General features: G+C 38.0%; 2 protein-coding genes across 7 annotated transcripts in view; one reads left to right on the top strand and one right to left on the bottom strand.

The window, feature by feature from the left end:
- Positions 1 to 12,213, bottom strand: part of arhgef25a (Rho guanine nucleotide exchange factor (GEF) 25a) — an 80,374-nt gene extending 68,161 nt beyond the window's left edge. Inside the window, exons 1-2 of one of the 2 annotated variants that reach the window (XM_079849176.1) lie at positions 11,661 to 12,213; positions 4,067 to 4,205 (exon numbers count right to left, since the gene is read on the bottom strand). In XM_079849176.1, coding sequence (XP_079705302.1) covers positions 4,067 to 4,205; positions 11,661 to 11,756 — 235 coding nt within the window. In that variant the 5' untranslated portion in view covers positions 11,757 to 12,213. Of the gene's footprint in view, positions 1 to 4,066; positions 4,206 to 8,681; positions 8,845 to 11,660 lie in introns of those variants that run through there. The other variant, XM_079849177.1, reaches the window with a different exon arrangement.
- A 2,486-nt stretch (positions 12,214 to 14,699) lies between these two features.
- ankrd33aa (ankyrin repeat domain 33Aa) lies at positions 14,700 to 26,597 on the top strand. Of its 5 annotated transcripts, XM_079849185.1 has the most exons (8): positions 14,733 to 15,095; positions 17,364 to 17,615; positions 18,117 to 18,189; positions 18,648 to 18,724; positions 21,701 to 22,056; positions 22,175 to 22,304; positions 22,613 to 22,753; positions 24,476 to 26,597. In XM_079849185.1, the coding sequence occupies exons 5-8, from the start codon at positions 21,778 to 21,780 to the stop codon at positions 25,282 to 25,284; spliced, it is 1,359 nt and encodes a 452-aa protein (XP_079705311.1). In that variant the 5' UTR covers positions 14,733 to 15,095; positions 17,364 to 17,615; positions 18,117 to 18,189; positions 18,648 to 18,724; positions 21,701 to 21,777; the 3' UTR covers positions 25,285 to 26,597. The 5 variants fall into 5 exon arrangements, with proteins under 5 accessions (XP_079705308.1, XP_079705311.1, XP_079705310.1 ...); XM_079849182.1 differs by lacking the exons at positions 18,117 to 18,189; positions 18,648 to 18,724 and having other exon boundaries at positions 14,700 to 14,770; positions 14,988 to 15,095; XM_079849184.1 differs by lacking the exons at positions 18,117 to 18,189; positions 18,648 to 18,724 and having other exon boundaries at positions 17,406 to 17,615.

Raw genomic sequence — 26,597 nt, 5'->3', positions numbered from 1 at the left:
CGTTTGTATAGTCACCCTCAGCCAACCCTGTTACGAAAGAGCTACATGACGTGCTTCTGACTAAAATAATTACTCCTTGGGTGGACAATGAAGCTTGGGGATTTGGGGAAGACATGACGGCTTCTATCCAAGGAAATGTCCTGAATGGACTGTCGGACATGAGCTTTGAGTAAGGAAGAGAAGAAAAAAATGGCGTTAAAAAAGGGTGAATGTGTGCAAGCTACACATCTGCATGTGATTTAGTGAATGTTGGCACTGTCTCGTGATTCCACTGAAGCCACTAAACGGCATCTTGTTTCTAATCTTTAACAGATGGGTGATCTCTTGTGCCTCTAGCTCCTCTAGTAACGCAGTGGCCTCTTTAGATATAGACAAAGCAAAATTCCACTCTGAGCCCTTCAGATCTTATTGATGGGGAACTCAAAAGTATTAACTTGAAAAGACATGCATCTTGCAAAAGCTAAAAGCTAAAGCTTATTTGGTTAAAAAGGTAGCTACTGAAGCAAAAGTTAAAAACTGTGTTATCATTGTTAACTCACCTTCATTGTGTTGTTCCAAAACTATATTTTTTCACAAAAGGAGAACATTTGATTAATTTTCACGATGCAATTTTCCAAGGAATTTCAATAAATAGGTATTAATGATTTCTATCTTAAGATTGGATGCAACGGCAATATCTTGAAAGTGTTTCTTATACAATCTGAAACCATTCAAAAGTTTTGTGTGAGAAACGGCTCAAATTTGAAGTTGTCATTGACTGAAAATATTGAATCTCTCACTGGTCCATTCATAAGAGAAGCAGGGATGTATAATTTGTGAACAAATCATTCTTTTGTCAAACCATTCAGTGGTGAACTGCTCACTGGAGAGCAAGACTGTCAGTGAATAGTGTGTATTTCTCACAAAAAGCTATAGTACAGCTTCAGGAATCATGGGCTGCTTTTGGTGCTGAGTTTATGGTAGTTTTGCATTATTTATTGAAGCTTGAATGCTTTAGTCCTCATTTATTGTAATTGCAAGTGCTACAATATCTTCAGACCTTATCTTGTGCTCCATCAAAGAGAGTTTGGAATAATTTTACTGACGTAAATTAAACTTATTTTATTCCAAATAATTTTTGAGTGAACTATCCTTTGGTGGAGTAATCATTTGAATCATCGCTTGGGCATGAAAAACCCAAATTCACAGCATGAAAGTAAACAAAATAAGTAAACTTATATAAGGAAGCAACCCTGATTAAATGGACAATGCCGCTTGTGCTTGGTATGGCTTAAACTAATATTTAGAAGCAACAGCTTTGACACTGCAATTCATCTAAGCAGACTCATTTGCGACAAACACCCTAGGCTCCTTGCTTTCCTATACACCACGTCCTGAACAGTTAGGGATTTGGCTCCATGACACATACCTCCCATCCCATTACAAAGCTCTTTCTGTTCTGAAGGACTAAATTTAATCCATTTAACTCTAAATAATCATAACTGCAACGTGTATTTCTTTTTTCCAGACATTGGGCAAAGAGTGGGTCTCCCATCTGGAAACTGTTCAGGGCAGCTTTTCATCCAGTTTTCGTCATGGAAGAGTAGCAGAGATCATTTCCTCAATTCAGCTTGATTAAGTAAGTTTGATTATCAGTTCAGGCAGTACAGTTACAGGGTGTGGTTCATTAACTGAGACAAAGCCGATCTGATAAGAGTCACTAACAACCAAAACACAGCATTAGCCATATTTACCCTTCAGGCATTCATTGTTGGACTGCGGTTAAAATAATAACATATACAAAAGTGGCATTTTTTCTCTTTTGTAATTGCATCCAGCCATCAACAAAAACTGAATTAAACACTGGAGAAGTTGTGATAACAGACTAGAAGAACAGATGTGAATAAGAACAAGAGAAATTAATAATGAGTAACTTATTTCAGACATAATATTGTCAGCGATTGTGTCTTGTTTTGCTGCGTCAACAATAATATTTCCAAACAAAGCCAAAAACAGGATCAACTGTTGTGTGGATCAATTATTGCTTGCCGTTCATTTCCTGAATGTAGCAGTGTGTTTGAACAAGAACAAATTGGTTGAGTGAATGATTCATTGACTCACTGATGTCAGTTGTTTCGGTCCTAAATAAATCACTTTATATAAACGAATCGTTTGATTTAATCATTTAGTAGGTCACTTATACATAGTCACTGGTCACCACCTACTGGCGTAACCTGGAATTTTGTTGTTGCAGTTTGGTTAAAACATTCTTAATAAACATTAATAAAGCAAAAAATCACTGTTGAAGTACTGTGTGAAATATGAAATGTATGGTTTACTTACGCAAAGGTAAAGCATTTCTTAAAACTGTTGGCTGATGTAAAGTTGGAGGAGAATTTATGTGAATTTACACTCACCTAAAGGATTATTAGGAACACCTGTTCAATTTCTCATTAATGCAATTATCTAATCAACCAATCACATGGCAGTTGCTTCAATGCATTTAGGGGTGTGGTCATGGTCAAGACAATCTCCTGAACTCCAAACTGAATGTCAGAATGGGAAAGAAAGGTGATTTAAGCAATTTTGAGCGAGGCATCGTTTAAATGCCACGGCCTACCTGAGCATTGTTTCTGACCATGTCCATCCCTTTATGACCACCATGTACCCATCCTCTGATGGCTACTTCCAGCAGGATAATGCACCATGTCACAAAGCTCGAATCATTTCAAATTGGTTTCTTGAACATGACAATGAGTTCACTGTACTAAAATGGCCCCCACAGTCACCAGATCTCAACCCAATAGAGCATCTTTGGGATGTGGTGGAACGGGAGCTTCGTGCCCTGGATGTGCATCCCACAAATCTCCATCAACTGCAAGATGCTATCCTATCAATATGGGCCAACATTTCTAAAGAATGCTTTCAGCACCTTGTTGAATCAATGCCACGTAGAATTAAGGCAGTACTGAAGGCGAAAGGGGGTCAAACACAGCATTAGTATGGTGTTCCTAATAATCCTTTAGGTGAGTGTATTTTATTATTTGTTTGTTTGTTTTATTAACAACAAACATTTTCTTGGTATGCAGCAATTTATATTGTTTTAAATGATTAAACAATTTCAAATAATACATTTTATTCTAATTGTTTTTCCATTTTTTACTTCTATTTCTCTGATTAAAATATGTACACACCTTTATGTTTTTATAAGACTTCTGCATAGCACACATTTTTGCTATGTGAAGTTTTAAGAAACATCAAAATGTTACTTGTTTATTACTATGTGTGTTTTTAGATGCTGCATCTCCATAATGAACATTTTACTGGTCTCAGACTAGAGGAGCGAGGAAACATCAATTGGGGAAGCATCCAATGAGTGTTTTCAAACAGGCTGCTTATATATGCCCCGTCTTCCATTGGTCAAACAAACAGATAGTCCAACCCCAAACTCATGCCATTGGTTCAGCCACTGTTATTAATGTCCTGCTGAATGGAATGGTCAAACAAACAGAGCAATGTTTTGATAGCACCACAGTGTTTACACTTTTCAGGGAAATCAAACTACGGCTTTAAATCTTAGGTGAAGTTATTTTCAGCCCATGATGAAACCATTATAATTCCATGTAAGCACCCAAAGCATGCTGATAGTGTTAACTGTATTTGTAAATATTTGGCAAACACTAAACACTGTAGGCCAGAATGTTTGTTTGTATTGTGGGTTGAGTCCAGCAGAAAGACGTCTTTTTCATTTGGTTTTAGACCATAATAAGGATTTCACTCCGTCATTAAGTATATTGCGCACATCAAAACAACTCCCGATATCACATGTGGCAGGAGACAGGCGTAGTTAAAACAGAAATGATAGGAGCTTTAAACAGGAAAATGGTCTTACATCAACATCAACACTGGCAGCACTCACTTGTTACTGAAGGTCAAGAAGACTGTGCCAAATCAGTTTTCAGACTCCATGTTTTTTTAAATGTGCCTTGGCTCCATATCCCTCAAGTTGGAGTTGATCACTACCAACTCTTGTTGTGTATGTTTAACCTGCTAATACATTTGACCAAATATGGTTGTTGCATCTTACTTGCTCTGTCTCTTCTTCGGACTCTTTCCAGGCTGTCCCGGGACATATCATCCCAGTTCAGTCCCTCTGTGTCCCAAGGGGGTTGTTGTCCTGTCTTCCGTTCCTGCTTCACACTCAGGTGCTCAATACCCTCCGAGTTCTAAGACCAAAAATAGACAGTCACAAATTATACATAAAATGTGTATTTTTGTTAGAAGAACAACAAAAAAGAAGTTACTTGTTTTTTTTATCCCATTCCAGTGATGGCGCAGATTAATTTTGAGCAGCCATTACTCCAGTCTTCAATGTCACATGATCCTTCAGAAATCGTTCTAATATGCTAATCTGGTGCTCATGAAACCTTCTTATTATAACCATTGTTGTGCTGCTTAATATTTGTGTGTGAACCGTGATGCATTTTTTTCAGGATTCTTTAATGTATAAAAAGTTCAAAAGAACAGCATTTATTTGAAATAGATGCAAAACAGAGGGTGCTTAAACTGACTTGGAACTACCAGTGCATTAAACAGATTCATTTCACACCTTCCAGCCATATACCTAATACCTAAGTAAATTATTCATAATTCATTTATTCTCCCTAATTATTCTTCTTTTTTTTTTATCATTACAATTTTCTTGAAAAAAAAAGTTTGCTTATATATATATATATATATATATATATATATATATATATATAAGCAAAAGAAGTGTTTTTATTTTAAAATTACTTCTTTTAATTTAAAATGTTAAATATTGAATTAATTATTACATAGCTTTTCATCAAAACCCTTCCAAACCTCCAGATAGGGAAACCCTGAAGTAATGTAATTTTTAATGCACTTCATGTTGTTAATAACGAAAAATGTAATCATTTTTCTTTCTCTTTGTATTATCAATATGGTACAAGATTATACTATTCAAATCAATGTTAAACAAGTTGTCAAAAGTCATCTAAAATGTGTAATGTAATAGATTACATTATTAACTACAATTTTTAATCATGTCATTTGTATTCAGTAAGACTACAATTTGTTAAGTATTCTACCCAGCACATAGACTTAAAGGAGAACTCCGGTCAATTTTAACATTGAGCTCATTTTTTTGTAAATTTGGAGTGCTGTCAATACAGAGAACAACGACAAAAATCGGTGTTGCCTACACCGTGTTATCCTCTTTTTAAAATTTGCACCCTGTTGACTTCAATGGGGCAAGTTTTAAACCTGCTTTTAGCCTCTTAACATCCTTGATGTGTCATTACAAGTGCACGAACAATGTGAGTGATTCCTTCAGAGTGAGCACGGGTGAATCTGACTGCAGTAGATGTGAAAGATATGAATAAAAATGATTTTATTTCAGCCAGCGCACATACCTGTATTTACATCCTGTTTTCGGTCAAAGTCCATAGTAATCGATTGTCGAGTTCACGCGCATTGGTTTAGTACCTATGATCACGCGCGTGAACTCGACAATCGACTACTATGGACTTTGACCGAAAACAGGATGTAAATACAGGTATGTGCGCTGGCTGAAATAACATCATTTTTATTCATATCTTTCACATCTACTACAGTCAGATTCACCCGCGTTCACTCTGAAGGAATCACTCACATGACCTGTGCACTTGTAATGACACATCAAGGATGTTAAGAGGCTAAAAGCAGGTTTAAAACTTGCCCCATTTAAGTCAACAGGGTGCAAATTTTAAAAAGAGGATAACACGGTGTAGGCAACACTGATTTTTGTCATTGTTCTCTGTACTGACATCACTCCAAATGTACAAAAAAATGAGCTCAATGTTAAAATTGACCGGAGTTCTCCTTTAAAGGAGAACTCGGCAACTCTAGCGAACAGTCACTTCTTCGCTGATTTTCCCTTTTGTTGTCGCATGTTTCCCCCACGAGCTCCCCCTACAGCTGTGGGGGGGCGTATATTTCACAACACGGTCGTAAAAAAACATAAAAAACTCACTTGCGGCGTCCTCCTCCCCCTCTCTACCGCTGCTCTTGTGCGTTTGTTTTGATCGGAGCAAGCCAACTGTATCGTGTGGAGCTATGTCTACCGAGGTGGGTAATCTGGTAATACATCATACATGCGTGTGTGTTTATGTCGAATTGCCGTAAAGCAATTCGTGTTTCGCGCTCGCTCTCGCTTTCGCTTCTCACGAGACTTCAAATTTCTATCTTGCCGGGACGGTAGTCCCCAAGTTGCAAGGTTGGTTTTCACTACTAACCCTATAATTTACATAAACCCCGCCCCTGGAACACGATTTATAGATTAGGCTTGTTTGAGATGCGCCTTGCCTCGCCTGAAATGTATGCGAGAGTATGCGGCTGCAGTGAGGGGAGGAGTGAAAAAAGTGCAGGCAAGACCAGGGGGGCATGGATTTCTATTATTTTGAAGGTACCCCCGGGCGCCGCCATTGGCTAGCGGACCCCCATCGCGACATAGCCACGCGACTCTCTGTCGCACAGTAGGAAATTACCGTATGGACAGGAGGAGACGCTCGCGAGCAATTGGGAGGACTTCGAGGCAAAATGACAAAGTAATTCATCAGAACACCTACTAAAAGTATCTCCTGCTTATAGCTCATGGACACCTCCTACTCACACTCTCCGTCTCTGCAAGTTTCGGAAGGGAATGATTCAGATTTCTCTTGACACAGCTACTAGAAGACAGACGGTTTGCTCACGTGACATCTACGTCGTCAAGCTCAGTTTGAGTCTGCGCAGTACGCTCGACCCCCAGGAAGTAAGAGTTTCTAATTGGCTTCACTTTGTCTCCGTTGAATCCAATGGGGTCGCTGTGTCCATTTCTTTTACTGTCTATGGCAGGGATGGGCAACTTCGGTCCTGGAGGGCCACTGTCCTACAGAGTTTAGCTTCAACCCTAATTAAACACACCTGAACAAGCTAATCAAGGTCCTCAGGATTACTAGAAAATTACAGGCAGGTGATTTTTTCAGGGTTGGAGCAAAACTCTGTAGGACAGTGGCCCTCCAGGACCGAAGTTGCCCATCCCTGGTCTATGGGCAAGACGGACAGATCTCTCTTCTCGCAGTGGATCTGACACCTGTGAGAATAAGGCGGATATCGCGGGATTCACGATATTCACTCTCGTGCACGGTGTTGCTAATAAACTGGATGTAATTTAAGTTCTGTTGCTTTTATATTAAAATAAATATAATGAACAAGACACCAAAGTACTTGTTATTTAATTACATACCAAAGACGTGTTTATCAATCATTTTTACTTTAATTACAGACATGTTAAATATATATATATATATATATATATATATATATATATATATATGACAACAATCAAATAACCCATAGGCCATAGATATCACACTGTCAGAGAGTTTGGGAATACTCACACATAATGTATCCACATAAAAACACGATATCAGAGTTTTAAATTCAAACATTTTAAAAGAGAACAATACATCACGGTTGTTTAAACCAATGAGCATTAAACTGTGTCGTCAGCAAGTCGTTTCCCATCATGCTTTTGATCAGCGCAGTCAGTGGAGACAGAGCCCATCTACGGAGAGCCTGCCCACTCCCTATTAAGTCCTATTGTACCGAATTTTGGTTGTAGTTCCACCAGAGTTCCACTGGGGGTGATCAGCCATGGGTGCAAAATGAATGGGAGTCTATGGGGCTAGACGGCTAAATTTGTCTCTTTCCCCCAATTGCCATTGAGAAATCTCAGATTCGATTGTAGGTTTTGCAAGTTCAACATGGGTTATAGGTCGAAATTTGAATGAACGAGTACTTATTTCCTTTCGATTTCTTACAGGTTGAGTTGTTGTTGCCCATAACACGCTAGCATTCGGCTAATGAACGCTGATTGGTCAGTGAAGGACTGATTACGACCAGAGATACCGCTTGATGGCATCGTGGCATCCAAAGCGGGACCAGAAACAAACAAAACAAAAACTCGTCTAGCACGTGTATTTACCTGTGTCAGCTGTGTTGTCGATGCCTCGAGAGAAAACAAAGTGCAGAGCGTGAAAGCACCAAAGTGACTGAAGGATTGCCGTAAAGCAGTATCTCTGGTCGTACGATGTGTATGACGTCATTGACACTTTAAAAAACTTTTTAAAGCAAATAAGTGACTCTAAAAAATCTAACACCCAGCAATGTGTAATTTCTTTGCATCTCCTTTCGAATACAATATTACAATTACTAGACAAAAAATTATATCCTGAGAAAAGTGGATTTTGATGGGTATAGTGCCATAGACCTCCATTCATTCTGCACTCGTCCTGTGAGCGCCCTCATATGGAATCAGAGTGGAACTGCAACCATTTCAGAAGTGTATTGAGAGTGAAACTTCTCGCCTTATTCGACATTCTCTGGTGGAGGGCAACTGCACTCGCCCAGGCTCGCCTGCAGAATCCGACACATCCGCCTTGCGATCGCGAGAGTTTTTTGACATACGTCAGCATGACATCAGAGCAAGGCGGACCGCATTAGGACACATTTCTTACCGGCATGCATCTCGCGGTGATCACCGATGATCGGTTCTGCGCAGATTTTGCTCATCTCAAACAAGCCTATTATCAAGAAAGAATATGCTAATCAATGACTATAAGATACTACGCATAAGCTACTTAAATTCATCTACTAACCATTCAGAAATGTTGTCTACATGTTGCCACTTCTTCTCGAGTCTCTCCATCTTTCTGACTTCGGTTTGAACATAAAAGGCTAAACGTTTTTTAAATTTACAGTGCATGTCTGTGTGAGGTAAAAGGACACGAGCTCTTGAAGCTCCGCCCCCTGTGCCGGGAGCAGCAGCTCATTTGCATTTAAAGCAACAGGCACAAAAACTGTGCGTTTTTGCTCACCCCCAAAAAGTGACAACTTTAACATGCTATATAAAAATATCTGTGGGGTATTTTGAGCTAAAACTTCACATACACACTCTGGGAACATCAGAGATTTATTTTACATCTTGTGAAAAGGGCATTTTACCACCCCTTTAAAGAAATCTGAGAGCTTTCTGTCCCTCCAATGACAGCCTATGCAACTACCACTTTCAAGCCCCAGAAAGGTAGTAAAGACATCGTAAAAGTCATCCATGTCTCTCAAGGGGTTTAACCTCACTTTTATGAAGCGACGCGAGTTCATTTACTTGAACTTCTTAGCCTGGATGCCAGTCGAACTTAGCCCCGCCCACAAATTTTTTAGGTCGGGAAGTTCGGTCTGGACTTGATCCGTTGTGGAGCTATTATGCCTGAACAAAAGCTGTTCGGACCAATCAAATTGTCAGGGCGGGCTTTATACGATGATGGACAGATGATCAACAGTAACGTGATCATCCACGTCACCAAAGAGCGCTTGGGTTGAATTCGTTTACAACAAAGACGACTGCTGCTGGAGAATTGAGATTTCACAAGTTCACAGGTAGAATAAATGCATATTTGGCGTGCTGTCCGAGGAGAGGGCTCCGGGCTTGGTATTCGGCCCGAACCTAAAGTACTCCCCCCGTATTCCTGGCTGTGGAAGAACAAGCCTATCTCCTGCATAGGCTAATCTGTTTTTTCCCCCTCCTTTTCGCTGCAAATCAGCGCACAAGCTATCATTTTTAATAGCAATTTCAGTCTCGCGCGAGAACTCCGGTCTCACGCACGCGTGATCTTGCGTTATTTCCTTATTACTTCTCGCGTGTGTTTGGTTGTGAAAAGTAGTTTGCCGACCAGACAGAAGTTGTTGCGATTCTTTATTTTGTAAAGTCAGTGTGAAACCACCTGTCGCCGATCCATCGTGCAGTGTGAACACAGCAGCAACTGAATGCTGCCCTAGATAGTCGTGCAGTGTGAAAAGAACAGTGACCCGACTACTTCGGATCATTTTACAGACTCTTTTTTTGATTTGTTCGATCTCGTTCATCAGAATGAACGAATCTTTTTTCGAGTCATTTCGTTCATTTAAGGGGCTTTAAATGTTATACTACCTATGCAATCTTGATCATATTCTGAATTAAGAAATCATTACAAATGCAGTCAAAAATAACAGGGAACATAAATAATGACTTTACCTTCCGAGTCTTTCGTTCATTTGTCACGTGACAAAACGCAATGATCGTTCATGAACGACTCATCACTAGTGTGTGTGAACCCAGCATTAGCATGCCAAATATCTCACGGGTGTCGGCGACTCATCGGCGATTCTCTCAGATCGCCTATTTGATCATTCACACTCGCGTGAACGAGCTCCGATTTGCCTATGATTTCGGGCATTTGTCGGCGATCTCCCAAAACCTGTCGGCGAGCGAAAATCGGCCAAAAATCATTCAGTGTGAACATGGCAACTGCAAAATGCAAGAATATTTTAGTGATTTTTTAAAATCCAATCGTCTGATATTGAAATGTAACGTTTTAGATCACATTTACTTTTATGTTTTTAGCAGACGATTTTCTACCAAATAGTCTTAACATTCCTCACACAAATGTTTTCCTCCTCAGACTTTACTTTGGCAAGAGCAGTGGAACTGAAAACACAAAAGAGTGGTATTTTAAACCATAGATATATAGGCTGCTGACCTATATACAGTCTGTTTTAAACCCACTATATATGGGTTAATTTTAAATAAGATGGTAATATTATATGTAAAAAAATATATATATATATTTTGCCAATCATTCCCTTGTTTGTTGTCTTACAGTTTGAGTGACAGGTTCATTAGAGTGATTTTGAAAAAAATGTATGATTGAGGGAGGGGGGGGGGGGGGATGTCAAACTTTTTTGAATGCCATAAAGAACAGTAAACAGCCAGTTAGACCTGCCGCTTGACAGCTGTTTTAAGAAGACTGCAGGCACGGAAATGTCTTAATCAGTCTTAATAAATGTTTATGAGGAAATGTCTTAATCAGTGCTAGTTTCCTGCTCTTGCAAGTGCTCTAAATTCCTCTTAAACACCCAGCAGAGTGTCTTTCGTGTCACTACAAAGTGGTTCTTGCATAGTTTCCCCCAGAAATGTTTTTCTGTCATTCTTTGACTGACTTCATTGTTTATCCCTCCATTCTTTTCCAATTTGTGAATGTGATGTGTTCTTCCTTTGATGGATTTTATTGTTATGACAATTTTAAATATGGATGTTCATAAACAAAGGGTCATTTAATCTTTATATAAATTGTTTTTCTGAAGCTTTACACATTACAGAGAAAGGACACACTTCACATCGTACGTTTAATTGTAAATTCATCTGTCAATTCTTATCCTCAAATGAACAAATACACATACTTTGCAAATAGTTTGTTTATTTTTTCTGACCTGAAAATTAGAACTCTGACTTTAGTCTTGATACATAACAGCAACTGACTCTTTTTGCTCCGTGAATTATGGTTATGACCGCTAAGTTACAGTACATTTAAAATATATGTGGATTGTTCTACATACACGTAAAACCAGCTGCCGTTCATCATTTGGAGTTATATGTGAATACATATCAAAACAAACTTTGCTTAAAATCAAATCAAAAGTCACCCAAAAATGATTACAGATATCAATTGGTATAATTGTGCAATGGTCACGTGTGTTGCATGAATATTGTTTACAAAGTGAACAACTTAGTGCAAAGGTGAAAAGCCAAACAAGTCACTCACCCACTTCTGACTGGGTATCGCCAGAGATGTCAGCATATCCGCCATAGCACCCAAAATCTGATCGGTTCGTCCCTGGTTCTTTGGAAGAGCCTTCATATTCCAGCAGCCTCGGTCACTGTGACTTTCCTTGTCGATACTCCCTCCCTCCTTCAAAATCCCTGTCTTTTTTATGGTTTGTTGTGCCAGGGCTTTTATTCGCAGCCCAGCTTCAAATTTGTATGATCCTCTGGAACGCTGTTGCACATAAATAATGAATTATGGAGGAGGATGGTCTGTTTTTGTCTCGTTTAAAGTGGACTTTAGCAGACGAGAGAGTGCTGTTGTCCAGACTAAAGCGTCCTCACTCAGGTGGGAAGGTCTTTCTGTGGGTCTCAGTCAGGCCTCTCTTCCCCTCCCCCTAAAACCGGGTTTGTTCCTGAGATCAGGTTAACCACACCACAGTAAACGGTAAAGATATCTTTCTGCTCTTTCTCCTTTCCTTTAACAAAAGTAGCTTGTTTTTGCAAGCTCCTTGGCTTTTGGGACCTTTTGTGAACAGAACATCTAATCACTCATGAGTCAGCCTTTTCTGGCTTGTCATTGGCTGCGTGAATCTACCTCCCATTCGGCCAAATCCTCTCCACCCTCTGTACATCAATTTCATCATCTATTGTGCCTCCCTTGCACAACACCACACTGATTCTTAGAACAAGTTTCTGTCCTGCTCCTATATCTCCTACTTCTTCGTCCACCTCCTTTTCTTCTTATTCTTTCACTGTTACTCACTCTTGTTGTTCCCTATCGAATCTGACTGGATGACACATGGCTTTTGGCATGGTGCAAGCATGAAAAGCAGCAAATGACCCAAATAAGGCAGCTGTACTGGACTAAGGGCACCGATACAGAAGCTGTCAGATATAATTCATAATAGCTGCCCACTTTAAAACTTACAACAAAGGCTTGAGGAGGAGGAGGAGGAGGAGGCTGTGGAGTCTTCCAGAAATCTCTGAACATGTTAAACTAATTTAGTGTTCCTCAACTTTGTTTTTGTCCTACGTATGTACCCTTGGCGTAATCATATATAAACTACCATTTAAAAGTTTGAGGTCAGTAAGATTTTTTGGGTTTTTTTTTAAAGAAATTAAAACTTTCATTCAGCATTACATTGATCAAAGTGACAATAAAGACTTTTCAATTGTTTCCAAACAGTTCTATTTCAAATAAATACTGTTATTTTGAACTTTCTGTTCATCAAAAAATCCTGGGAAAAAAAGGTTTCCACAGAAAATTTAAGCAGCTGACTGTTGCTGAATTGTAAGCAAAATGTTTCTTGAGCATCAAATCATCATATTAGAATGATTTCTGAAGGATCATGTGACACTGAAGACTGGAGTAATGATGCTGTAAATTCAGCTTTTCCATCACAGGTTAAATTACATTTTAAAATATATTACAATAGAAAACTGTAAATTGTAATAATATTTCACAATACTGTTTTAAACACGTTTAAAAACACGTTTAAAACCAAAACCATGCAATATTGTGACTAAAAAAATATTATTAGGAACAAAAATTAAAATGAAAACATTTTCATTTACTGAAATAAAAATATATACAGCATTAATCAATATAAACAACAAAATAAAAATAAAACATTAAAAAGCAACTAAACTAAAAATACATTTTCAATACAATACTTCAATAATGCTTGCTAATTACTGATATAATTGACGCACTATAAACTAGAGAAGAAGCCTTTTAGTTGGATCTTTTGTTTACTTGTCTAGAACCTGCAAGTTCCATGCTTATTTTAGCCTTGATATTTTCCAGGTTAGATGAATGACCGTGTCATGATATGCATACTTGGGTGGCCCACAATATATATGTGTGCTTTTCTGAGCAGAGCAGAGTAGACATAGGCCTACGCATTCCTGAGTCTGCTGCTCATTCCCTCTTCACCTGGCCTGGAGTCAAAACACACGTTTATACAATTACAAATGTCTCTCTCTCTCTCTCTCTCTCTCTCTCTCTCTCTCTCTCTCTCTCTCTCTCTCTCTCTCTCTCTCTCTCTCTCTCTCTCTCTCTCTCTCTCTCTCTCTCTCTCTCTCTCTCTCTCTCTCTCTCTCTCTCTCTCTCTCTCTCTCTCTCTCTCTCTCTCTCTCTCTCTCAAATATTGCAGCCCAAACCACACACAAATTTGGGTCGATTTTCCTCTAGACAGATTCTTCTGTGATGGTGTATGTTCGTGGACAGCGAGAATGAAAGAAGATAAGGACGGCAGAAAGCAGAATGTGATCCGGCTGAGCCTCTCCGAACTGAAGCCAAGCCGTGTAAAGATGGGCTGTGGAAACACTGCCAAGACTCTAATAATAACTCTGCACATGGCTCTTTAGTACTGCTTTTGTGACTAAACTTAGAGCTCAGCAGCCCGTCATCCTGCAAACATACCTCATACATACACACACTCTCATGATATGATACACACAGATCATATGATACAAATAAAGAGAGCTAGAATGACACATACTGACTAGATTTTGCTGGTCTATCTAAAGATAACAGATCTTAAAAGAAGTTTACAAGAACATATAATTAGAAGGAAATACAGTACTTTGAACATAATGACAGTACGCTACAATTATGCTAATTGCACATAATTAGAATATACGTAGGGTAGCTATATATATGTGTGTACATGTAAACTATTTTTACTGTGACTATACTGAAACACTGACTTCTTGCAAAGTGGTCTAATGTTCAAAAATGACAAGTCACACGACCCTCATTAATTATAGATGTCTCCAAGTGTATGTTGACTTGGGAAGCTCTTATTCATAATGGCAAGCTGAATTTTCAGCAGCCATTACTCCAGTGTGCATTGTCACATGATCATTGTGTTACACATTAAAAATAAAAAAAAAATAAAAATAAAAACTATAAATAAAAAGTACTTTAAGCATGTCAAAACTAAGCAGATGAATTGTGCTGAGGTAGATTTTGTGTTGGTACACAGAGTACCCTGAAAACACTGCATAACAACACCCAATAGTAACAGATGCAGTAGTGGTGCAGTTTGCTGCCCTCTGCTGGCGCAATGGGGAATAAACAATTAAAAGCGCACATGGAAAACGGTAAACACTGTGCAATATGTAATTTGTGTGGTATTTATATTAACGGACACGTTTTAATCAACACATATCAGTTTTCTTTTCTATTAAATTTCTCTCCTCTTATGGGGAGAGTCCGTGCAAAAGCACCCCACTTGAATGATCTCTAAGGTCAGCTGAGCTTCCTCTTTCTCTGTCTCATTTCCTGAGTCTTTGCACTGTAATAATTCTTGTGCTTCAGGTCAACAGTCTGAGAAAATAACTGTGGCCGCGCATCACCTCTCCTTCTGCTCTTCGAATCCAACTCATCCAGCCAACCTGGCCTGATCCATCTCTAAACTACCGCAAGGTTTGGCTGGCTTTGCTTTGCACTGAACAAACACATCACACATTTGATGATATAGGGTTACTATCATACTCACAAAGTCAGGGTTATATGAATTTATAAAGTCTAACATTCTTTTCAAAGTAAGATTTTGCATGTGCAAAGAATTGAGGTTAAGATCTGTGTTTTATGTGTGTGTCTGATTTTGGCCTCCCTCTCCATCACAATGAATTCCATGTTTCTGACTAGATATTTCAAATTATGTTTCGATGATCAGTTGTAACCAGTTGTAAATAGACAAACCATGAATTTCACAAAAATGTAATTGTTACCATCTGGAATATACCAGTCATTCATGTTTGTTTTGTTCAGATATTTCATTCCAAGGACCTGATGAAATGGGCCAAAATGTATTTGGTGACTAACCAACAAATGTGTCAGCTCATTTTGCTGGATAAACTTAACTGAATTTGAAATAGTGTTCTCTGAGTCTGTTGTTCACTATGCCATGATGTCATGCAATAAGTGCCCTCCTTTGTTTTAAGAGTTTCTGCTTTCTGAATATGAGAAGTGAACTCAAAGCACTTTGGGCCTCATTCACTAATCATTACTTACATTTTGCATATTTATGTGGGCAGGAAATGTTCTCAGGAAAAACCTCTGTCAGATTCACTGTGATGTAGAAGGCCACTGGGATTTGAGTTTTTCAGTTGGTTCTAAATATCTTAAAGCTGCACTGTGTAATTTAAGTTGATTCTTAGCAAAAAAACACTTAATACTTAACACTTAATAACACTTAACACTTGTAATTACTTCTACCAACTAATCAAGTATTCTCGTAAGCGTAGAATCTGCCATTTAGAATACATACGAGCGAGTCGCTCGAATGGCGGCAGCCATGTTGCGCCTCCATCTTGAAAATACATTAGCCAAAGAGGGACATAACTGGAAATTCAAGCTTTGATTTTCGCGTTTTTACACTCAGTGGCATCGTGACGAATGCGATGGGGAGATTACTCGCGACTGCCGGCAGATTTGAAATAATACGGCCACCGTAGGAGCTAAAACGCCCTCGGAATGGGAGGGGCTAGAAAGAAATATTCAGTTGGTAGTCATAAACAATTTCACCACTAGATGGAAGAAAATCCTTCACAGTGTAGCTTTAAATTTAGTGCAAACGTAATAATTACAATTTCTGTGCAAAAGATTTTTATGCAGATTTTACGCACAAATGTGTATGTGAATGAGACCCATTGTTTAGAGTAAATTATAATTTAGAGGGAGTTTTGAGTTTCTCAAAACATGCAGTAACAGAAAGTGAATTACAATTGTGCATTCAAATCATGTCGGGAAGATCGTATTTATGAGATGAATGCACAAGAACGCCACCACAAAGTCATAATTACAATTGGGAAACTGTGAACTTTCAACATCTCAACAGGTAATTTTGTTAAAATAAAATAAATTATTTTTTTCAGTTCCGCTAAAACTGTTGCATGTACAAAATACCATAGTATTGTACAATTTACAATAGACAATAGGTCTATAACGATTTAATTTACAAAATTTGTTCTAGAAATATAACCTCGGACCAAAGTGACTTTAACACACCTGACGTAATAATGACGACTTCCCAATTTGTAAATATGAACAAATACTTAGGAATACTTGAATGCACTATTAATTACAGATGTCATGACATGCATGAAAATGATTAGCCTAGATTTTCACTTCATTAGTTACAGATTCATGAGGCCTAAAAAAAAAAAAACAGGTATCTTCGCTGGTCGGCCAAGAAATAATTAAGGTATTGGAACCATAGACTGGAACAGATTAATCACAGTTGGTAAGATTAGTTTCAGTTTCAGTCCCTCTGATTTTTCACATGACTGCTGCCAGATGAGCGACACCTGGCTGTAAGATGAGCCACGAGGTGTTACCTGGGCTTGTCTTATATGCTTAAGCGCGTTTTAATTGGCTAAACTCTACCACATTCTGATCCATAGCTATTTCAGGGCATGTAAAATGGGTGTTTTGAAGACATGGCAGGCGCAAGCGGGCATGAACAATCAGTGGCAGTGTGATTTTAATAACTGCACCAAAGTTCATAATACACGTCATGCGATTCCCAGCACACACATGATCTGTAAGATTTACTGTTATATGTTTTTTTATAAGTTTAACATTCTTTTAATTTGAAATATGCCAGCTCCGACCACAGAAGTGAAGCAGTGACAGTCTCACTGGCAGCTGCCATTTCTTAATGTTAATCCACAAATCTCCTGTAATCAGGATGAGTGGACATGCCTGTCTTAACAGAGCACCTGTGTCAAGATTTAGAAGGATTCCTCAGTGATCGGAGGCCAAGCAGTATCGGAGGGCTGGGAGGAGGGGACAGGCAGGGCCACGGCTCTGTCCGGCGGGATCACACAGTCTACAGTAAGAATCCATACTGGGAAGACTACACAGACACAGCAGGAGCAATGATCTGATCACCCAGTGAGACGCGGACAACATTAAACCTTCTTCTGAGCACTTTTAATGGTGAGATACAATGGATGTGTTTATTGATTTGGTGCATATAGATTTTGGAAAGGTTGGGGAAACAAGCAGAATTGCTGAAAGGGCACAACATTAATGAACAATTGATAAGTGTGTATAGAAACAAGTTGCTAGCATATTATTTGTTTTTGCTCCAAAATTATGCTAAAACATGTTACATTACTGCTCAACTATATATATGGGTAGTTAACGTGACATTTAATTTTATTGTCCTTGAACAAAAAATCAAAAATGTTATCATTTGAACATTTTGTCTGAAACAAAATGATCTTCTAATGTTTAGATTTCAAAATGTATTTATTTGTAATTTTAAGTCAAATTGAAATTGTGATGCGAGTGTTCATCATGAACACAAAAATGTGTAAATATGAGCAATGTGAAATAGAAATATCATTTTATTAAAAATAATGCATTATATATTTGGGATTCTGCTTTCAAAAATTGGTCATGAATTTACATATTGCCAGCTTCATTTTTTTTCAGCTTTTGCTATAGCAGTTGCAGTCAGAGTTGGAAAGTTCGCTTATAATAATGCAACTTTGGGCTTCTTTTTTCGGTAAGTCGCTTTAAAAAAAAATGCTGGTCACGTTTTTTTAGGGTTTTTTTTTTTTACTTATTTAAAAAAATATGGTTGCTTGTTAGGAATATCTGACAAGCAACTTCGCTGTATTCTCCAATACATTGATTGACACTCTGCTCACAGCTAATTGCCAATCAGTGCAATACTAAAAGGGTACTATATGGTTATCTGGACCACACCTGACCACACGTGACCACAACCGCTCTTGGTTGGTCGTAACCCCAGTGATGGGTAGGTTTAGGGGCAGGATTGGGGTCGGTCATCACATGTGGTCCGGATAACCGTATAGTACCACTAAAAGTGCTGTAGCGTAATTTGTCGTATTTTGCTCATTTATTGATAATAAATAATATTGATGATAATAAATAATACAATAATATTTGACTTGTTTTAGGCTTGTTTTTAAAGCTGTGGTTTCTTATGTGTCTTGTGAGAGTTGGCAACACTGGTTGGAGCACACATTCAGAAACCCTCCACCTTCCCCAGCTCCACCTGTATAGATCTGCTATGGGTAATTCAATTCCATAATGTACAGCAGCAGCATGTCTTACAGTACTTGCTTACAGCAGTGTGTTGTGTATGTATTGGCAGTAGCAAGTGTCGTACTTAATCTGCAGCAGCAATAACAGCAGCAGAGCAGATCTAGGCCTATTCTACCAAAACTAAGCATATCAACATTGTCATATCCATTACCATGCCAAACACTCAGAGAGTTGTCATTATATGTATCACACCACAAGACACAACAACATTGAAACCAAAAAATTAACAGAAGTAAAACTACCTAAAAACAGAGTAAATGTAAATCATTAAACAAATGTAAATGTGCATAAAGGTTTGTGCAGTATTGTGTTTGGGCTGACAGTGGGACAGTGTTGTTGTAACAGTCTGCAGAGTTAAACAAGCATGTGGACAGTGTTGTGGTTCTCATAGGACAGACTGTTTATGTGGCACTAACAGGGAATGTTTTCCCATCCTCACTACCCCCTTCTGTCTCTCTCTCTCTCTCTCTCTCTCTCTCTCTCTCTCTCTCTCTCTCTCTCTCTCTCTCTCTCTCTCTCTCTCACACACACACACACAGTGCATGTCAGTCTGCACTGGCTGCTGTGCTACCAGTAACAATGGCTAAATATAGCTGGGAAAGCACTGTGAGAGCAAATATGTTTTTTTGTTTTTTTTTATTAAAGATTCAAAAATAAAAATGAGCAATGCTGCATGTAGCTTCTCTTTCTATAAAAAAAGGTGAGAAAAGTAGCCATAGAAAATGCTTTTATCAGAGACTTAAATGAGTAAGGGTTAAGTGTTCTATGGCTTGATCTTGGAGGTTTGAAAGTGGGAATGGTCTTAACTATTATGAATTTGATTAATCAAAAGTATCGTATATAAGCAGACAAATTACTCATGAGGTTGAAGTTTGACTAACTGATTCTGTTCTCCTGAGCAATTAGCATCATAAGCTCTGTCCAAACCATTTACAGAATGGCAACACTATTAGAAATTAAAGACAGAGAAAATCAATATGTATGCTTGACTTGTGAAATGGTTCCTCATTTTGCAGTTTAGTTTGGCGTACACTTACTGACCTTGTTTTCAACATTCCTTTGAATATTTTCAGAAAGCCTGAACAAAAGTTCATAGGTTCATTCTCATTCACATTCATCACGTTGCTTAAATGTTTTGCTTTTTTTAAGTTCCGCCTTCAGTCAAAATAATTAATAGTAACTATGTTCTCCTGTAATAAATAGCCTAATCCCAGACATAGCTATTGTGAAGCTATGTTAAAGCACAGTTGAGTGAAGTTGTGCAGATTACTGTCTGTCAATCACAACAATGTTCACCTTAGGTGAGACTTTCCATTCTAATTTTAAATCTTAAAGGGCCACAAATGGCTACAAATATGGCTATCCACCCTGCAAAAACGTATGCATGCATGAAAAACTTGTACGTGTGCAAGGGACAAGTTTTGTGTACACGTTACCAGCAAGATTGTCAAAGTGTTTCCCCCCCCCCCTTACTTTAAGCATAAAACTCTGCATGCATTTTGTGGAAGAACATTGTTTTGGTTGTGCTTCGGCTCTTCATGACTGTGAGGATGAATATTACACTTCACAATAGATAATGCTTTACAATTAACTTTAGAGAGCTACATATGGTAATTTGCCTGTTCAATAAAATACCTTACTCACCTGTCGAGTAGGCAAATAAAAGGTTCAAGATTTGCCGTACTCTATGTCATGTCAACTTTTCTCACTCGATGTGACATCCTATCCCACACAAGCATCAAAGTAGCCGGAAAAACGTTTTTCTATTTACGCATATGACAAGACACTCACGGATGAGTGGCCTATATGTAGGCCTATACGCAATTTCCCGCGAAAACCATCCCGTCATGTCTAAAATATAAACACTTACAATAGGCTTACAATAGTGAATCAGTTTAAGGCATAAACATGTTTTGGAAGAAAGACTGATGGTCATTATTTAAATTTATGCTTAAAAATAGAAATAAATCGGCAAGAAGTAAACTTAATTCAAGATATATCTAATAGAAGGATTAAGCGTTCAAGTCATCTTGTATAGATCGTATTTACGAGTTGAACGCACTTGAACGCCACCACAATGTCATAAATACCAGTGGGGAGCTCGGGATTTTCTCTAAGTCCCGACAGAGACAATTTGGCCCCGATCTTTAGTCGAGTTGTGGGCGTGTCACTGAGAAACATGGCGGAATACCACAACACTTAAAGGTATTTAGCAGTGATATTGTCAGGCTTTTCTATTTACAGCGCAGTAAGCTAATTGCCTGCACAGAATATGATGGTATTCTAATATAGCAATGCAACATGTAACGAAAAAAGTTGGCAGTGGCTTCATAAATTAATTAAAAACATAAGAAAACAAAGTAGCTACACCTGATGCCCATTTCTTTGTTCTTAATTTTCTAGTACAAGAGTTTAAGAACCTTATATTTTTGTGTAATTAATTAAGAGAAAGTACTCCGCCATCTTACTCCGACGAAAGTGACTTGAACGTTCTTGCCGTCGTAAACACGAATTCCCACCTCGTACGTACGAACTTCCCAGGAGGACTTGAACGCACCATAGCCTATCTTTAGCTTTTTTTAGTAAATGTAAGTTGTTCTAAGGATGTTTAGATACTTTTAATGGTGTGACAAAAATACTAATTTTGATACTGATTGTTTTTCCTCAACTAAATAAGATTTTTTTAAATTTATAAGTAATTTTAAGATATCAGGGAAACAAACAGGACAGTTTTTTTTACTTTGTTTTAGCTAACGTTATTATTTGCTACTATGGCACTTGGCTATGTAAAGTAAACTTGTCATAAAAGAAAAACAAAATGAGCTCATAATCCAAGCTCAAATGACTTTTGTCAAATCATTTGTCAAAAAACAAAATGAGCTCAAAATGTTGGACAATCAAAGTGGGGTGTCATCTTAACCTTTATCTATATCTTTGCATCTTAGATTCCAGGGAGGGAGCAGCGAGGACACAGATGATGATGAAGTGCCTGAGCGTGTGAGTCCTGGCTCGTGCTGGCCAGATGGCTGAGGTTAAAGTCACGGTGCAGGAGGATCCAAATCTGGGCTCTGGTCCAGATGAGGATGCCTCTGAGTTGTCAGTTTCTGAGGATGATTCAGATTCTGGGAGTGTGCTGTCAGATGACTCCGTGCTCCCTAACTATGAGCGGGAAGATGCCAGTGGAGGCCCTGCCAACACCTTGTACCAAGCCTGTGCCAAGAACAATGCGGCAGCCCTACGCAGAGTTTTGGAGAAGGGTGCTACAAGAGACGAAGTCATGGAACTAGACATAAACGGCAGGGTAGGGAGTGAGATAACCTTATTACTCATAAAGCATCATTCACATAACAGAAATTTGGCAGAAGAGATGGTTTACATCTTTGTATATGCTGTCAAATCCTCTTCTTGTTTTCTGATAGAACGGTCTGATGTTGGCCGTCTCAAAAGGCTTTGTGGATATTGTGTATGGACTCAACCAGTGCCCATTTCTGGATATCAATCATCAGGATAATGATGGCAACACTGCACTCATGATCGCTGCACAGGCTGGTAGGATCTTTAATAACACATAAAACAGAAAAAACTTTGGCTAACGTTCTGATAAGGTTCTCTCAAAGTTATGAACAAACATTCTTCCAGTAACGTCAATAGAACATTCTGTCAAAGTTATGTGCATGAAAACATCAGCACAAAAACATATTTCATAGAATGTTTTTTTCCTAAAACGTTTAGTTGAACGTTCATCTATGTTTTTTAAATGTTATATAACTTAATGGGAAGGGAACATTAGCAAAACATCTTAGAAATGTAAATTGTTTCTACACTAAACTTATTTATTAAATCTATAAATATTGCAGGTTACGTATCCATCCTCACCTACATCCTAAATTACTTCTCTGGGGTGGACATGGATCTCCGGGACAACCGAGGCTTCACCGCACTCCTCAAGGCTGTCATGCAGGGCAGCGATCACTGTGTGGCATCACTTCTCATGGCTGGTACGTTATTTTAGGATTGTAATAATTAGTTTACAAACTTACCAGGTCAGATAGGTTGAGTTCCTACCAGCTTTCTTTAGGCAGTTTGGATGACGTGAATGGTTGCATAGTATTGGAAACCATGGGATGCTGTTTCTGTTTCATCCCAGAACATCCCCAAAGAAGAGCACAATCTATAAAAATAGGTGTAGTCGCATACTGTTGTCTTATATGTAATGGTTAAAACACAATGCAACACATACATCACACATCAAACAAGTGTTACAACATTTTTACATTTTACACTTTTGCATAAAATATTTTGTATATCAACGTCAAAACGTTGTAAGTTACAAAAGTCTGAAACTAAATGCTGCTGTTTTGCAATTTTCTTTTGTATTTACATCAGTATCCAAAATTTTAACTTGACTTGTAATGTGACTTTTGGACCCAGCTGTAAACACTAACCAGGATGCTATAATATGTAGTCAAAATGCCACAATACATAGGCATATACATAGTAGTTAGAAGTGTGCCTACAGAAAATATGTTGAAGTAGATTTTTAAAAAAAAATGAAGCACAGTGATTTGGTGACATATGACGTAAGCTTGAGCAGGTTTAAAAGACAAACCTGAGGACATTTTCTTTTCTGATCCCTTGGATTATTAGCCCTGATGGCGAGTAATGGATTAGCCATGTGTGCACTTAACAGTGATTATTTAGACCAGTTACAATTCAAGACACCTACATTGCACGTAGTCAGCTGTCAAAAAGTCAGCGTCTTTCACTTATCTAAATACAATCAATTTAACAATCTTTGAAATAAGAAATGTTATTGCCTGTGTTTTGGTCTTTTAATTTTATTGCATTTGTTATTACAAAAGACAGTTGATAGGAAAATACTGGTAATATAACCTAAGTTGGACAAGCTAATAATAATAATACATTAAAGTATCCTTATTTTACATCATTTAATCTTGTAAGATAATTAAAAAAATGTCTCTTACTAAAAAAATCTTGTAAATATTTTGCTCTGCTTGAACAAAGTTAACGACTTTTCTTTCACACTTGATGATTCATCTGATTGTTTCAGATGATTAAAATAAGTATAAAAAAAAAATGGAAATGCAAAGTTAATCAAGACAAGAGACTGATGTTATACCCAAAGTTGCCACTCGATGGGGTAACACCAACTGCTAATATTTTTCTAGTCAACAACCAGTACATTGTTTCCACATTTATGCATTTCTTACCAGAGCAACTATAGCCACAGATTAAACTCATCTTAACTTGTACTACCTTCAAACATTAATACACTTTACTTAGAACTTAGACTAAACTTTCTTAGTTTTTTTTTTATAACCCAAAATGAGTATGCTCTCTTACTAAGATGTCTTTCAGAGTAACTTATTTGAAACTTGCAACATAATCATACTGTAGTCTGCAGATTTAAAAAAAATATGCAATTTTTAATGAATCCTATTTAGTTTTTTTTTCCTATTAATTGTTAATTTGCATGTAAATTAGCAGAACACCTAATCACAAAAAAAAGCTAAATATACATTTGTGTATGAGAGTGTGCAGTAAAATGCTGAATATGTGTTTAAAAAGGTTTTGAAAAAAATATTATTTTGATATGCTTTGGATATTTGGCTAAAATAATGCATTTCAGTGTCTAAGCAATGAGGAAAAATTGTAATATCATCATGGTTTACATCTCCTACATGTCTCTCTTTTGCTAGGGGCCGACATAAATGTTGTGGACGCCACAAGGGGGAAGAATATACAAGAATGGGCTCTGAAGACAGGTCGCTTTGACACATTATGCAGGCTTAGACGACTGAACAGCAGACCTCAGGCTGAACAATTCTGTGAAAATTATGTCCCAGAGTGGCCAGACCTGAAGGAGCTGGTGGCCAAGGCCACAGCCACAAAAAGCACAGGACAGAAGGTCGCCCATCGCCTGAAGTCCACGTTCACTTTTAGTTTTCCACATGACCCCCAGGACAATGGCATCTTGGACCATATGGTGCGTATGACCACAAGCTTCCACAGTCCCTTGGTGGTCACCGGATGCCGTCCATTGTGTCCCTCGAGCCCGCCGGAGGTCGGCAAAAGACGCCTGGCTGTGCCTGAACTGATGCAGATGCACCCAGGGAAAAAGCTTGAGGAACACACGATACAGCACAGCAACGGCTCCCTCTCTGTCGCATCTAGCTCTGCCTCTTCTGTCTCGCTGGCCTCATGCTGTTCCAACACCGAGCGGAGAGGCAGCGTGCTCTCGATGGCCTCCAATGGCGTCCGCAAGTTCGTCCCGCGCAGCATGGCCCGCCGCAATAGCGTGTTCCCCTCCGGCTGCATCCCCCAAATTCAAGTGACCAAGTCTGGGGAGCCAACACCCAAAAAGGAGAAGAAGAAGAAGCGAACCAAAGGTTACTTAGAGCCACCGATATGGAAGTACAAGGAAGCTAAAGAGGAGAAGAAAAAAGAGAAGAAAAAATTAGAACAAGAGAAAGCGGATAAAGAAACCAAGAAAAAAGTAAAAAAATGAGTAAACTGCCTACAGATTGCCATGATGCTCTCTGATTTGTCTGCCATCATTCTAGATCTGTCATACCTGCTAATAAGAGGTACAAGGGAAATGGATCATGTTTCTATGGATGGATATTATTCTCATGTTTTAAATGGATGTATGGCAGCGCAATACAGTCTAAAGACATTTCATCCATATAACTTCAATATGATTAATACCTCTCCATAGTAGGCCTATATTAATCATTTCTTATATATTCAGGTCTTCTTTTCTAAGCCCATTCTACTCAATGAGTTTGCTATGGCATCATTATTCATTTTAATAGACGATTTTACAAAAGATTTTAAAAGCTACACTCCTGTTCAAAAGTTTGGGGTCAGTAAGATTTTGTTCACCAACGCTGCATGTATTTGATCCAATACACAGTAAAAAAACTGAAATATTCTGAAATAATATTACAATTTAAATGAACTGTTTTCTGTGTTAATATATTTTAAAATATTCCTGTGATGGCAAAGCTGAATTTTCAGCATCTTTACTCGAGTCTTCAGTGTCACATGATCCTTTAGAAATCATTCTAATATGCTGATTTGCTGCTCAAGTATAATTTATTAATATTATCAATGTTAAAAACAGCTTAATATTTTTGTGTAAACCATTTTTCTAGGATTCTTTTATAAATAAAACGTTCAAAAGAACAGCATTTATTTGAAATAGAAAAATTTTGTTACATTAAATATCTTTAATGTGACTTTTGATTAATTTAATGCATCCTCGCTGAATAAAAGTATTCATTTCTTTCAAAACAAATTCTTACCACAAACTTTTGAATGGTAGAGTATTTGTCTCTTTGCTGTTATTTCCATTTGTTCGTATTGGACTCCAATATTCTACAGGTGACTTTAAAAGTCACATCATAGCAGTTTGACTATGTTTACTTTGACTGCACTTTAATAGTTTAAGACTTTTATCAATCTCTTTGCTTCTATGCAATTGTTTGAAATGAATTTTTATGGATTTGTTCATTACATTATCTTTTTGTGTCTCAGGGAAAGCACTTATTGTGTACTTTATAAAAGCAGGCACTAAACTGACCCCATGAAAAGCTAAATCTATGCAACACCCTGAATTTATTTATTATTGTTTTTATTGGTCTGTGCATGAAAATCCTTCAGACTGCAAGATGGAATTTGTACTGTACATTGCACCCGACAATATTTGTTTATGTTTGTTTTGACTTGTGATATTTTAGTTGCATATAAATTGAAAACATTATTTTATGAAACAAAAAAAGTCTAATTCAATAAAGTTTAAACACCTATTTGTGGCAC

The sequence above is a fragment of the Squalius cephalus genome (assembly GCF_949319135.1).
Source record: "Squalius cephalus genome assembly, chromosome: 18".
Taxonomy (NCBI): Eukaryota; Metazoa; Chordata; class Actinopteri; order Cypriniformes; family Leuciscidae; genus Squalius; species Squalius cephalus.
Note: the sequence above shows the minus strand (reverse complement) of the source record. Positions and strands in the feature narration are given on the sequence as shown.

Bases quoted from the DNA above. Each gene is read 5' to 3' on its own strand.
- ankrd33aa (XM_079849182.1), top strand. From the start codon at position 21,778: ATGGCTGAGGTTAAAGTCACGGTGCAGGAGGATCCAAATCTGGGCTCT. The intron at 22,057-22,174 runs GTAGGGAGTGAG...GTTTTCTGATAG, and splicing joins AACTAGACATAAACGGCAGG to AACGGTCTGATGTTGGCCGT. The intron at 22,754-24,475 runs GTACGTTATTTT...CTCTTTTGCTAG, and splicing joins GGCATCACTTCTCATGGCTG to GGGCCGACATAAATGTTGTG.